Here is a 15,386-nt window from a genome sequence, read left to right as displayed (position 1 = left end):
AAAAAAAAGAACAAAAGAATGTCTTTTGACCTAAAAGTGAAGCTAATGGTGCACGAGAAAGAATGAGAGGAGTGGAAGCAAAGCAGCAGGAGAGAGGGGCTGAAAGGAAACACGTTCATTTTTATCTGGCTGCTTCTTCTTTTTTTCACTGAGAGTCAAGGAATGCAACCAGGAATCTGGTGAGAGATAAAGAAAGGAAGGTGGATGGTACTGTACTGTACTGTGTGTGTGTTTTCTTATTGTGCAAGTCTGCGTCAGCTGGAGCGCGTACACTCCATAATGTTTCATTCATTAAATTTTAAGTTAAAAAGTGTTGTTTTAGCCACAGAAAAAAAGAGAAAAGAAAGAAAATAAAAAATAAAAAAAATAAAAAAATAATAATAAAAAAATAAAATAAATAAAATAAAAAAATAAAAAATAAAATAAAATCCTCTCCTTAAAGTGACATTTGGTGTAACCAAATGCTGAATAAGAAAAAATTGTATCTTCCTGTCACTTGAAGCACAATGTCTTATTGTTATTCACTTTAATTCTTTTTCCACCTCGTATAGAGCAATATCACATACAGAGGGTCAAAGAGCCTCTGTATGTGATATAGAGAAAAAAAACATAGTAAAACACAAGGTGATGGTACTTGTCACATGTCCTGGTCATATAGTTTTGTTGCCACCTCCTCCTCCAGCAGGAACTTGATACATGGTTAAGGTTACCATGTGAATCTCTTTTTCTGTTTTTGTTTTCTTTTTACCTTCTCTAGTCTGACTTCTCCCAGTATCTCCGAACCTTTGCTGGTTACAAAGAAGGTCAAGGTCAAACACTTAGACAACTTAGGTACCCACGTCCCCTGAGGTTTAGTATATTGCTGTGAAGTTTGAAGACACTCCATAAAAATATTAATAATAATATTGTAAAATGTTTCCTGAGTTGCACATTTGGTGTGACCTTGACCTTGACCTTGACGTGATTTCTACCAAAATTAAATCAGTTTGAAATGTTACTGGTATCTACCAACACACAAAATTTAAAAACAATATTTTACAAACTGTGAGTCTGTTGGGTCTGTGTTTCCACAAGCTCCGCTAGTTTAGAAACTTATTCTCGTTAACGACAAAAACAAGACAAACATCTTTTACTTGCTAGCAAGGGAAGTCTTTGCTCAAGAACGAGCTCTTGGAGCTCACGCTCCTAACCTGACTCCAGCCCAAAGTCCTTCAAAAGAGCAGCTGTCCCCGTAGCTATTTATTAACAAACTGTTACAATACACATCACAGCAAAAGCACCTCCCCTCGTAAGACCCCTCTTGGTTACAAAGACCAAGAGGGGTGTGTGTATGTATGTGTAAGCACCTATATGCATGTGCAAGAACGTGTGTGTGTGTATGTGTGTGTGACCTCCTGCTGACCAAAAGGGTCATAAAAGCAGGAAGCAACATCACAAGAAACAGATCTTTCAGATAGGATGTTTCTGCAATAAAACCTCCCCCAGCACAGAGTGGCTGGAGAGGTGCTCAGGATCAAAGGAATGTCTTGATCCTACTGCTTGAACCAAGACTGTACAAATTTAAGAACATAATGACAACATTCAACAATTAGACTTAACAGAGTCCCAGACTGCTAACAAACAGACAGAGAGACAAATGGGCAGAACTGATTACATACCCTTTGAGGGAAGAAAAACAATATCTGTTCATTTTCTCATATCTGTCATTTAGGCCTCGATGGTCTTGGCTCATTATCGACGTTAGACAGGCATACATTTATTACCAACGGCTTAATCACTCTATTTGTGAATGTGTTGGGAAAGCAAGGAATGGAAAGATAATGGTATTTTATTATTTGTCACAATGGCAATAAATGTGCCATGTCTATTGATGCGAAGTCACTAGAAGGGAGGGAATGATTTAGCTTTGTGATACATTATATGCATTAAAGTGCTGCATTTATTCCATGTGCCATTTACATCTCACGTCTTCCTGAAGACAGATAAACTCATATGGAATACTGACAGTGAATGATGCAGCAATAACAATTTGTGCTATGAGTGATAATGTGGAGAGATAATATTCAGAAACTCTTTCAAAATAACTCATTATGTATTCTGCTAAATTTAGAGCTTGTCAAAAAAAAAAAAGGATTTCAGCGAAAATAGACTTTAAAAAAAACACTTGTACAAACAAAGTATAGGCCTCTGGTGAAAAGGCATCATTCAACAGAGAACAATTTGCAAGTCGGGTTTAAGGCTGCACCTATTCAAATGCAAATACTGGTTGAAAACAACCAGCTCTGCAGCTCTTCAGTCCAGAAACTAGGATTTCTGTCAGTTTAAATCACCCAGTTCCATTCATGATTAAATAATTATGAATCATATGTTTTCCTTTCTGTGTTGAATTAACAATAAAGTGCCTGAGCAGCAATTAGTCAGTAGCTCCACCCAAGCTAACTGCTGAATATAAATGAACAGCAGGCCACTCCATTCTCTGCAGCTCTGCAGCCATGGCAAAACATTTTTCCTTCCATGGTTCGAGTAGCCTTGGAGCCATTCCCATTCAGTAGAGGCACATTGAAAAGGACTTGGCTGGCATTTAAATTCAGGTCTGACTTTGCTTTCTCAAGTAAAATACAATACAGGACACAAGGCAATGTAGCAGATGAAGAATATAGTGGACTTATTTGCATCTAATCTGGGCTCATTTTGGCATTTATGGCAGTTGTGGAACTGGTAAATATGTGTCTTGAGCCAGATTTGATATGAGCTACAGCAGGCACAAGTGTTGACATCTGGCTTTGGTAAGGTGGACCTTTGGCTGAGCTGCAGCGGCGAGACTCACCTTGAGTCAACATGATCGGTCGAGATATCTGTCTGGTGGTAAAGACATAAGAGACCTATCGAGGCAAAATCGTGGAGTTATACAGATTCTTGGATTGAGACAGGATATAATAGATGCTGACGTAGTGACGTTTGAAAAGGTTTAAAAGTGTGATAAATGCAGATAAAAATAGACAGTACAACTTCCACTCCACTTCTTCTTTGTGACGATATACACTCACAGGACACTTTATTAGGTACACCTGGCTTGTACTGGGTTGGCTCCTTTTTGCCTTCAGAATGGCTTAATTCTAGAAATAGAATTCATAGATTGCATAGGTAGAAACATAGAAACATTCCTCAGAGATTTGGGACCATTTGACATTAGAGTATCACACAGCTGCTGCCGATTTATTAGTGGCTCATCCACTTTGCATTTTTCATTATGACAAATATCCACATGACTGACATGATACCTAAAGGTGTTTTTCATTCACTGACAGGTGACAAAGGGAAAACTAAGATATCTTTACTTTGCATTCCTTTGATAACGAGCTCCCAGTCTCTTGATCCAATATTCTTCCACACAGTATTCCTTTTTTTGTTCTTTTGTTGGTGGTGGTACGAAGCACTACTCACTGATTTTAAGTTGGGTTGACATCTGGTGAAAGGCAAATCTGGAGCTCTATCAGCAGTGAAGAAATGTTTGATTGTACACTAAGACAGGTGAATTTTATCTACATATATTTGGACAGACATGCTATTTTTCTGATATATTTACCAAAACATATTCATGTTGCAAATTCATGTTGATAAATCACAGAGAGGCGAAACTAAAAACAGACTGCAACTTAAAACAAAAGCAACATCTTTCAAATTTACATACATTTGGAAACTTCATAGGTTTGACACTGCAGCTTTATTATTATGATAAGAATAAAATGCCTTATTGGAAAAAAAACTCATAAATAACTTTTTTCAATAACTAACCTTTTCACATATTACGTAATATGCTTCCTTATAAGCTTGCACTTGTAGCTGTTGCTCTCTTGGTGTGACGTATACCGGGTTGCGTGTTCTCAATTAATCATCAGTAAATCATTCGAATGGTTTACACATGGGCACACCGCCTGATCTGGAAACAAATCCAGCATGCACTGTTCGGATAGGGTAGCTAAAGACTCCTTTTCTCCTGGATGTCTCACTTCTGCGGTGTTTTTTAACTACTCCTCCGGTTATCTGGCAGCCAGCCATTTCTCCCAGTTGGACGCTATTACAGTAGGTAGGCGCTTGAGAATCCTGCAGGCGCAGAGAGGAGTTGCGTTTCACGCTTTGGCTTCATGGCTCAGCGGTCTGCTCACCTTGTCCCCATCGCGCTGCTGGTGTTTGGACTTGCCGGAATCCTGCTCCTTACTATTTCCACCGAGAATGTTCAGGAGGAACCTGAGCTCAGGGTAAGGTCGGATCGGTGCGTGTCAGTGTGTTGTGCGAAGGGTGTGAAACAGGTGATACATAAAAATAAAAAATAAAAAATAAAAAAATAAAAAAAAGAAATAAAAAAAAGAAATTAAATTAAATTAAAAAAAATTAAATGTGGGACCAGGGAATTCGAGGACATTAGCCTTGATACCTGGATGTAACAGCCAGTGACTACTCTTGTTTATTGTCCGGATTAAGCTCTGTTTTATGTTTAATTATGGCCCCATATTTTGAATTTACATTTTATATTATGCTTAATTTTTCTAGCCCAATAGGGCCGTGTCAGTTGCAAGTGGCTTGCTGCAGAGCCATTCAACACCAAATTCTGTTACTGCTGATCCCTCATTTTTGTGTCACCAGCTTAATATCCCATGGTTCCCTTTTATAATGTAGCTCCCCTTCCACCCAGCAATAACGTGGGAATCCAGTCTGAGAAAGCAAGCACAAAGGTTTTCTTCTACTTTTTTTCCGAGGAGACAAATGCAACAGTGTGTTGAAAGGACTGAACAGACAATTAGAGCGTCTCGTGTTTTGTTTGCCAAGTGTTGGGATTCCTCACAGCCGAGTGCACAGCAGTAATGAAGCATTATTATTAGGGGTGATTAGGAACATGTCTGTATATTGTTGCCGTTCACCTGCAGCACTGATATGAGACGCGTGTGGTCCCTTCCCTTTGCATTGTCGGTCACATGGGTTCCCGGGTGGGCAGATTTCAGCACACTCTCCAGATTCCTTTATTTTCAGAAGGCATTGAAGCTGTAATGATTTGATATTTATTGATCCACAGCAGCACAACGCAGACCTGCAACTGAGCTCAGAATTGAAATCTGTCTGGCTGCATAAACTTTTCCTTTAAATGTCTATACTACAAAGCATTTTACAAACAGCTGTGAGCATATACTGTAGCATAAAGCATGATCCTAAAATTATGATGAAGCACAGCTGAATCTGTGTTAATATTACAAGTTCAGGATAACTTGTAGCACCCACACTGTAAAAAATAAATACATTTCCAAATATAATTTGACTCCATTGTTTTGGCTTCTTAGAATTACAAATTATAGGCTTTTTTTTTTTCAGAATTTCATACTTAAGCCTCCTATTACTCCATTTCCAAAAAGCTGGGATGCTGTTTGCTTGTCTTCAAATCACTCTAACCATATATTGAAATGTCATACCACATATGCAGTTGTGAAACATTTATGCGTCGCAAAGATCATTTTATTAAAGTAACCCGTGATGGGTCTTGGTCTTGTGACATGCAGGCATATAAGATGTCTGAAGTTCTGTTTCTGCAGATACTAATTGTTTGTTTTTACTCTACTTGTTTGTGCAAGCCAATTGTAACACAGCAGTTTCTATGGCAGGCAGCACAACTGGAGTGTATGAAGTGCATTTAACTAAAAGTAAGGAAAATGATTAAAATGTATTTTAGTTGATGCTTTATGCTATTAAAGTCTTACTCTTCAATTTATGGATTTTACACTCAGGTCATTCCATTTGAAATCTGCAAATTTTTACAACTTTTTCTGCTCATCTCTGATTTACCTAAAAATACAAATCCAGAATAAAAACTGGCTGAAAAAAGTATTTAAAAACAAAAACGTAAGCATTTTATCTCATCTCGTTTTTTGTGTGCAGGCCTGTTGTTGTTTGTTTGTTTGTTTGTTTTTGTGTTGAAGTGTGTAGCTCAAATTGTAGCTCCTGATTCATTTAAAAACCAGTTAAAATTCAGGTTTATCTTTCATAGTATGTGTGACATTAATTTTCAACCATTACCTCAGATTTCAGTGTGAAATAAAACAACCTGAAAGTGGGGCAACAGGGTGCCTTTTAAGTTAATATATAAAAGTATTTAAGAGCTGAAGCTAAACTTTTACAGAAATTATTCTGTGTCCAAACTTTGGTTTGTTGTTCGGAGAGGGTCAAGCAGATGGTCCATGTTGATTTTTAGATGAAATGACTCATTTAAAATAATGATTTTCATTAGCCTTGAACTTGTTCGTTTTTTTTCTCATAGGGCCAAAACTTTGTATTATTTAAGCAGTGTGGATTGATGTAGTATTTGCATTGCACAACTCCATTAAGAGGACTCCACAGACAAACACAAACTGATTTAAAATAAAATAAAAATGTATTCTGGATACTGAGATATTTTATACATGTGCAGGGAGAGAGAGAGAGGATACATAAAGGAGGTGCCAGGTAGGAAAACAGACGCAGAAATCAGAGGCAGTTCATGGATGAAGGACATGCAGAGAGTTAGTGTGACCGGGGAGGGTGCTACAGATGGGGTGAGATGGAGGCAGATGTGGCAACCCCCTAAAGGAAGCAGCTAAAAGAAGAGGAAAACATGTTAGGACATCAAAGTCCTATTTTATAAAGATCTTATACTGCTGGATTAGTAGAACTTCAATTGAATCACTGTTTTCAAATCAAACGTGATCTTGTACAATATAAAATCCATAAGGCTCTTTTGATGATTGCCAGTTGACCTCATTTCTAGCCAGATGGTGAAGGTCACATCGCCACGATCCTTAAAGTCATTTTTGCTACTCTGCTATATTAAGTTGAGGTCTGTTTCAAAGCGGTTGCCACAAAAATCTTTGTAAAGGGTGGAAAAAATGTATTTTCACTGCTTTTTCTCCTGAATTTCCCTTCTCTGTAGTATGGGATTGTCCTGGATGCTGGATCCTCACACACATCTTTATACATATACAAGTGGCCAGCAAATAAGCAAAATGGCACAGCCGTGGTCACCCAGCATAGCAAATGTCATGCTGAGGGTAGGTATCATAAGTAGCACTTCCCACACCAAAAACATTGGTAGAGTTTTGCTTGAAAAACAAAGGGTGCTTACAGCAACAAATATTTGCAGGAAATCGTGCAGACTTGTTTGACACATACGTTCATTTGAAGCTGGTGCAGTTCGTTTAGACAAATGGAAAAGTTATGTATATGCAAAAGTTGTATAGCATATGGACAATAGATGCTCAAAGTTTGAATGGTAATTAAAACATCAATGAAATTGAAGGCATTTTGGGGGGGGTTCCCCTCCTTTCTTTCTTTCTTTCTTTCTTTCTTTCTTTCTTTCTTTCTTTTAATTGCAATTTTTACACACAAACCTTGGGAGAAGGAGGTCAGGATATTGTTTTGGTTTTTTTTGTTTTTTTTGTCTGCAGCTGTTCTTTCCCACACAGCAGGAAATAGTCTGCCTAAGATTCATTCACGGTATTGACTGATCTAATGAGAAGTAGCCTTTATTGTGCTAACAAAGAAGACTAACCAGTTTCATCGCAACTTTATACATTCATTATAAATGAACTACTCTTAAGTTAAACCTATTAGGTGTAGTTCATCACATTATTTCATAACAATATACATGCAGTTTACCTTTCATCTAATGGAAGAGTACTCTCATTACACCACATAGTAATTTATATACTTGGTTGATAATTGAGAAATAGTGGAAATCTTAATGATGAGTTGGTTGTGGGAAAGTCTGCATGGAGTTTTTTCTGAATGAGTCATTTTTATTGCATCACTGCACTGATGTCAAAGCAAATGTTTGCCTAGCAACAGTCATGAGTCAGGATCGAGTCAGAGTTGAGCTTTGTGGTTTGCCACTCCTGCCCTGTAAAAGGCTTTTATTCCTGTGTTAAACAACTTTTTCCCCCTTGTCATTCATGAGCACGGTGTTTATGCTGACATGTTTCATAATAAAACGATCCTAAGAAAGGATTTGTAGATGGATGTCTCGAGGAGGAAATATGCGTTCTTATTTAAATATAAAGCGTTTTTCTCAAATCATTTTTTTTCTGAATTAATGCAGATAACTTGCTTTAATATTACTTATTCTGTGACTTTAGATAACGTTAATATTTAAAAATTTCACACACAATTCAGCAGATTTTCATACAGCTGGCTGGGAAGCTGGGATAGTAGTTGGATTCTTTTGTATTGCAGCACCACAAGGATATGGGTCACAATTGCTAACACTGATTTTTGTGAATATTACACCAAGTTGATTATGTTATCAAACAGATTTCGTTTGTTCGACATGTTCATCATTCGCTCAGGTGAAGGAATTGCAAGTTATGCAGGTCAACCGGGAGCAGCAGGGCAAAGCTTAGAAGCATGTCTGGATCACGCAGTGAAGAGCATCGCAAAAGACAAGCACCAGCTCACACCTGTGTACCTGGGAGCCACAGCCGGCATGAGGCTTCTGCAGTAAGTTGTGTCTGTTTTGTTTCCATGTGTTTTAGTTATGCATCACCTTAATTTTGATCCTGTTCCAAGTAAATCTTGTAATAATGCTAAAATGGCAATCCATACTGGCCTTTTTAACCGGCTTACACATTCATTAAACAAGATGAATCTCATGGAGATGAATGTGTTGGGAATATAATTATTTCTGTGCCAAATATAGCAAGTTTCTACAGTGCAGAAGAAATCAGAGAAAAGTGAAAAAAGCTAAATGTTGTTTAAGAGTTCTCAGAGTAGCTGTTGCACTGTTTGTTGTAATGACTCCACTGGACAAACCTAACCACCTTCATGATATTGCCACCTACAATGTGTAATTGTTGTCAGTTGTGTTGGCATGCAGTGAATAGCCCTGTTTGACTCCTGGATAATAGACTAAGAGGTCCTGCTTCAGAAAATGAGAGGTATCCACCAAAAATGGTCTCCCCTAGATTCAGTTTCTCTCTTGCAAATTTCCTACCATCATAATGTGTTTTCTGTAAAGAGCTGCTTAAATGTAATCCTTCATTTAAGACCGTTTTAGCCAGATTATTTTAGCGGCAACCCTTGTTGCATTGAATGGTCTGAGGATGAAAAAATATAAACACGAGGAATAAGCAGTGATTGCAAATTTCATAGGGCTGAAGTCACATGTTTCAGGATAATTTGGCTGTGTTATGTTATTTTAAAATAAGGAAATTACCTTAAAAGTGTTTGTAGCCACCTGCAAGCACTTAAGCCTCTCCTCCCTCTGCATTTCTTATTGGAAAGGCAAACACATCCGAGGGTCTCAAAACCTGTAGATCCCCTCAATATCCACACACTGAAGTTCACAGAGAATTGATTGGACAGTGTAAAGTTGTTTTATGTGTTGATCTCTAGTATCCCGAGCAGGATATGTTTTACATTTGTACCAGTTCTATTGTGCCTGGTGGAGGGCATGCAGCAATGGGGTCAAACCAAAGTCTATAAAGTTAAGAGCATTGAGTGGGGATGGTGACGGGGCATTCAGACATGTAGATAAAATTGAAGGCATGAGTGTTGAAAATGCAAAGCATTATCAAGAAGAGTTTAAATGTATTCAAATATTTGGTTTAGTGGCTTAACGTTGCCTGCAGACAGGAATCCATCTTTTTATTTTCAGTTTAGCCAGCAAAACTGCCTGATTGGGTTTAGGCAGCTATCAAGTATGGATTTAAACATCTTGTCTGGAAGAAGGCCTCCTGTCCTTGTATGTGTACCATAACTCAATCAAATATGCAGCGGGAAACAGCTGGACAGTCACTCAGTCTAACTTGCATGCGTGCGTAAATCATTTGATTCTTGCAAATGTGTTTTAAAAGCTGTTTTGTCACAAATGCATTTCCATACACAAATACACCACCTCATTTTATAGTTTGAGCTGTTTTGTTTGTGGGTTTTACTGACGAGTATCAGCATGAATGTTTACTGAAATGTTTTTCATGTAGCACTGACACTAAACTTTAATGTGACACACAATCTTGACTTCAGCTTATTCTAAACTCTAATAATAATCATAATAATCATAATCATCATCATCCTTTAATTTAAATTTACTGAGAGATCTAAAGACCTCATAAGGATGACTTATAGCTTGGAAAATATCTGGAAAAGATTTCATATAATTTAAATGTTAGTTTTGACTTTAATCTGTTCTTTAGTTCCTGTCTGCATATTTGTCTCATGCAGAGGTAATGAACAGATTAAAAATAAATAAATAAAAAATCATAATGTTCTATAGTACTTCTAGTAACTTTATTATTTAATTTCTTCTTTGCCTTTTCTGTTATGAAGCAATTAAGTAAATGTAAATCTTTGGTGGGCATTTCTGCTCCCCTGGCCTTATGTTTGACACCCCTGATTTGCAGTTTTAAAACTTGTGCCTGAAGCTTACAGTAGAAGGTTTTTTTGTTTTGTTTTTTAATAATGAAGTGTTCATAATTATCATCATGATCATCATTCTTCCTAATGATTTGCTGAAAGTCTTATCACTAAAAATCTTGATTATATTTGTTTTTATTTGTTTTTCCTTGTTCAGTTTATCTAGTCCAGAGCTGTCCACTCAGATTCTGAAGGAAGTGGGACAAAAAATCCAGTCCTACCCTTTCGACTACCGGGGAGCAGCCATACTGAGTGGCAAAGAAGAGGGGGCATATGGATGGGTCACAGTTAACTATCTCTCAGAGAACTTTATTAAGGTATCCAAGTGTGTAAATGTGAAAATCAGTAGGAATCTGCAATATTATTTATGAGGAGACTAGAAGTCAGTTATTGCTGTCACTGTGAAACTTCACCAGCAAATTGATAACATTATGAGAGCGTTTGTATTGCAAGTTTTCTGAAAATGGCTTTATATATTCAGTAAGGCATTAGTTTAATTTGTAAATACTTTTCCAAAACAGAGATGCAAACATTGGATGAAGCCAGGTTTTTGTGACTGTTCCTTTGCAGTATGGCTTTGAGGGGCACTGGTTCAGCCCCAGCAGACCGACAGTGGGAGCTCTCGATCTGGGCGGCGCGTCCACGCAAATAACATTTGCTACTCAGGAAAAAATTGAGAACAAAGACGATCTGATGAAGCTGCGCCTTTATGGTCATGAGTATACTCTGTACACACACAGCTTCCTGTGCTATGGGAAGGACCAGTTCCTCATGACACTGCTGGCTCATATAATGAAGGTAGTGTAACGTGACACTTAAATCACAAGAAAAGCTCAAAAGAAAAATCCTGTCCACAAAATGACTGTTTTTCAGGATTTTACATCAATTACTTTTATACATGAACTAATCAATTTATCCAAAACAAGATTCATCCCAAACCTAACCAGTCACTAGGCCTAACCAAATGTTAGATCTTGCCACAAAAACACAGAATGACTACAGGGAGCAAAGAATAGAGCTGAGATGTTGCTGCTGCCAGAACCAGACTTTCTAAGCAGCACCAGGAATGTTGCAGCGGAGCCAATCAGCAAAATGCTGAGATTTAGAGAATGTCACTTAGTTATTCTTCTAACCACAGTGTAAAAAAAAAAAAAAAAAACCCCACTTGGGTCATAATGCGAACACAGACGGCCAAATACATAAATGATGAAGAAGGGGACAGGCCCAGTGATTCTGAAACTCTTTTTCTGAAATCGCCACTTCAGGTTCTCCCTGGCTTCAGTCTAATTTGATGCGTAGTATTAGACTTTAGCTTTGTAACACAGAAATGTTCACTCCTATAATAGAATAACGTAAGTGTAGGTATCTGGCTTTAAAACTGGCACACATTAAAATGAGTTACTAGGAACTCCATTCAGTAAATGTCAGCTGCAAGTTAAGGTAGAAACATGCAGCTATGTAGAGAGGAACATATCTAACTATACTGATGTATTTTTAAGGTCAACTTCTCCAATAAAATCACCAGTATAATGTATATAAGATCATTGTACTCAATGTTTCCTCTTCCTCAGTCTCAGGGTTACCCTCAGTCTGTCACTCACCCCTGCTATCCTGCAGACCACAGCAGGACGGTGAAGCTCAGCAGTATACTCGACTCTCCATGTACAGTAAAGTACAAACCCAGCTCCTACGACCCTCATGCTTCTGTGACAGTACATGGCAGCGGACACTATGAATACTGTCTGGGTAACGTGTCTGAAGTCTTCTCCTTCAACAGCTGTCCCTTCTCCCAGTGCTCATTTGACAAAGTCTTCCAACCAAATGTCACCGGAGGTTTCATGGTAAGAGAAGCAGAACAAATGCTTTCTTGAACTTAAAGCTCAGCCTGTATGTCAAAGGTGCCGCCACAATCCCAGATTTCTTTTCACAAAACTTTAATGTTTTAAAGCTGCTATACTGTTTCTGAAAGTAACATCATTGCAGACCACACTATACATTCAAGATTGTTCCTGTCCATGCTGTCATAAGCACAGGTCTGTTTATCAAGGGTAGTTGAATATTAACATTTGCTTTCCTCCTGAACAGTGACACCTTTTCTCAGGTGTGGTTGGGTAATCAAATTACACCTGCCCTTCATGCCAAGTCATTCTAACCTCGAACATCACCAGATGTTTTGAGTCTCATCCTCTCTCACATTAAGACGGGCCTCCCCGCTGATCAACCTACAACAATTTGCATATCAAGCAAACATGTCAACGGAGGATGCAGTCATCATAGCTCTCCACAACTAAATCTGGAAAACTCCAGTGTAAGAATGCTGCTGTAGGTTTCATGAGTAACAGATCCCAGAATATCAGGGTGGGAGATCGCTCTTATCCTGAACACTGGCACATCACAGAGGTGTGTTGTCAAATTTACTGATCATGCCACCATAGCAGGACTAATATCAGAATGGTGAAACCGCCTACATAGAGGTGGTCTGTAATCTCAGATTGGTGTTATCGCTCTCACCTGGACTGAAACGCTGCATAAACCAAGGAAACAATAGTGGACTATCTCCAGCAGACCAGCTTCTACCAGTGAGCCGTCAAGTCTAGTTTCAAAACAAAAAAAATTATATTTATATTGGTCCCTTTTTTTTTTTTTTTCTTTTTTTGCTTCAAACCTAGAGCTGATAAACAATGTTTTATTATTTTGTGAACAATCATGGTAGAGATGTCTTCTAAAATGATTCCTATGTGACCTCCTCACAAATCTTACACATTTTGAAGGGGTTTTGATCTTTGGAAAGAGACATTGCTGCTGAGTTTTTTTAGATACCCCATAGTTCTATTCAAGAGAAGGCATGTCGCACTAACGCGATCTTGAGTGGAAAGCATTTATATTCTATCCAGGGTGAGCTACCATTTAACTGTACTGGTGGTAAGTGCATATAAACCAAAACATATCTTGAAGTTCCATCCACACAGGATGACCCTGATGGTTGGCCACTAGTATTAATTCCAGGCTCTGGTTGCCTGGGTAACCCTCTATTGCGTTTCCTACTGTATCAGAGGTCAATCAACTCTGCAGTTGCTTGACGTTGCTGAATATAGTTAACTTTACACGGTTGCCTTTCAACATGGCTAACTTTTATTTGATTGTTGTGCTGTAGCTGTATCACTTTTTACATACAAGCTTTTTTCTTTTCCCTTTTCTGTTTTCAGGCTTTCTCTGCTTTCTTCTATGTTCACTCATTCCTTCAACAAGTCACTGGCATAACTGCTAGCTCTCCTTCGGAACTACAGGATGTGACCAAAAAAGTGTGCAGCATGAGTTTCACCCAAGTAATCACCTTTTCTATTCATGCTTTACTTATCCAGAACATCTGTTTCTGGCAGCATGTGAAAATATTTATTGTATTTTTCCAGATGATGCTTCTCGCTCCAGAGCAAAAGTCCCGTTTGCATTACTACTGTGCTGCCTCTGTGTTTCTCAATACTCTCATGTTGAGAGGATATGGCTTCAATGACACAACATTCCCACACATTTCTTTCCAGAAGAAGGTGATTATTATCTCTTTCCAGTTAAAAACAAAACATGTCAATGCTCCATTGCAAATGGATGGGAGTTGATCCAAATATATTCACATCATTATGTTGCTGACCCTGCAGGTTGCTGACACCATGGTGGGTTGGGCTCTGGGCTACATGCTGAGTTTAAGCAATTTGTTGCCAGCAGAGCAACTGGAGCTGAGAAAGGCCCTGACCCCAGGAGTGTGGGGATCCCTCATCTTTCTTTTTGTCATGCTCCTTGCCGCAGTGCTTTCCTTCTGCTTATTTAGAGTTTATAATGGACAGAATAAGGAAAGAGGCAGTGAAAGCACAATTTAGCTAAGAAATGATGTCAGGGTTTTGTTTTTTTGGGGGGTTTTGTTTTGCTCTGAACACTGACCCGACAAGGAAGATTTGGGGCAAGATTTAAGTTTTAATTTAAGCATATTCTCTGTTATATAATACCATAGTTTGCTTTTGAAAATTTTTTTACACCAATTGACTTATTTTTAACTAGTGCTAAATGTAAACTGTGGTTTGTTCATTGACTGCAAAAGTTTTAACATGACATACAAAATGTTTTGACTTTAACATGTTTATACAGTTTGCTGCTTTAACCTATAATTCAGTGGTATGTATAAAATGAGTGAAACCACTGCATTAACTTGCTGTGAATGTAAACTACTTTAAAGCTGACAGTGAGTACTCTGACTGTAGTTTGAAAAACAATGCCAACGTGAAAGTGCCTTAAAAGTGCATCTTTTTTAATGGCCAGCAGGTGGCAACTCGCTCAAAAACACTGGAAGTCTACTGGAAAATGGCCCCCGGCTTCCTTTACTCTGACCTCAGCGAACCCAGTTTTTGATGCAAGTTTCAAGTCATGCTGAATAAAATATTAAATGCATTTTGTGAATATCTGCTGCTATTTGACTCAGAAAGGCATTTGACCACAGATATTATCCAATGACCTACTGTAGGTGGGCAGCAGTTGTCCTTTGCTTCTCTGTCAAATCCACCCTTCACTTGGCACTAGGGCTGAAACCGAAGATGGCAGCACTGCATGTACAAGGATGCCAGCTGCCGTTAAACTCCGAAGAAGAAGAAGAAGCTCTGTCCCAGAATTCATAATGCGGCCCTGCTTAGTTTACAACAATGGTGACAGCTAGTTCATCTTAATATTACTCTTATTATTCTTTCTGGGTCACAAAATAAATGTTTAACATATTTTCAGGCGAGAATGTAGCTGTGTAAACCTCAAATATCTGCTCAGTTTATCAAGACACCGCATATTTTCAAAAGCGCTCCAACGTTTTTGGAGACGTCTGTTACCCACTAGCTCGATAGTCAGCCGGGGGCAAGGCTCACTAGAGCCCGTGAGAACACCGGACTCCCGGCAAATAGTTTTCAAACTCACCACAGTCTTTC

At 38.4% G+C, this 15,386-nt stretch overlaps 1 protein-coding gene across 1 annotated transcript; it reads left to right on the top strand.

Moving 5' to 3' along the window:
* Positions 1-3,854: 3,854 nt before the first annotated feature.
* Positions 3,855-14,865, top strand: entpd2b (ectonucleoside triphosphate diphosphohydrolase 2b). Its single transcript, XM_005725594.1, has 9 exons — positions 3,855-4,259; positions 6,953-7,070; positions 8,364-8,514; positions 10,586-10,745; positions 10,999-11,226; positions 12,000-12,269; positions 13,635-13,754; positions 13,839-13,973; positions 14,082-14,865. The coding sequence occupies exons 1-9, from the start codon at positions 4,146-4,148 to the stop codon at positions 14,298-14,300; spliced, it is 1,515 nt and encodes a 504-aa protein (XP_005725651.1). The 5' UTR covers positions 3,855-4,145; the 3' UTR covers positions 14,301-14,865.
* The last annotated feature ends 521 nt before the right edge of the window (positions 14,866-15,386 follow it).

Source organism: Pundamilia nyererei, unplaced genomic scaffold (genome assembly GCF_000239375.1).
Source record: "Pundamilia nyererei isolate P.nyererei 1_Seehausen unplaced genomic scaffold, PunNye1.0 scaffold00016, whole genome shotgun sequence".
NCBI lineage: Eukaryota > Metazoa > Chordata > Actinopteri > Cichliformes > Cichlidae > Pundamilia > Pundamilia nyererei.
The sequence above is the reverse complement of the archived record's forward strand: the minus strand, read 5'-3'. Positions and strand labels throughout refer to the sequence as shown.

What these genes read in the sequence shown, in the direction of transcription:
- entpd2b (XM_005725594.1), top strand. Translation starts at nt 4,146, where the DNA reads ATGGCTCAGCGGTCTGCTCACCTTGTCCCCATCGCGCTGCTGGTGTTT. An exon ending in TCTCAGAGAACTTTATTAAG is followed by an intron (nt 10,746 to 10,998) that starts GTATCCAAGTGT and finishes GTTCCTTTGCAG; the next exon opens with TATGGCTTTGAGGGGCACTG. An exon ending in ATGTCACCGGAGGTTTCATG is followed by an intron (nt 12,270 to 13,634) that starts GTAAGAGAAGCA and finishes TTCTGTTTTCAG; the next exon opens with GCTTTCTCTGCTTTCTTCTA.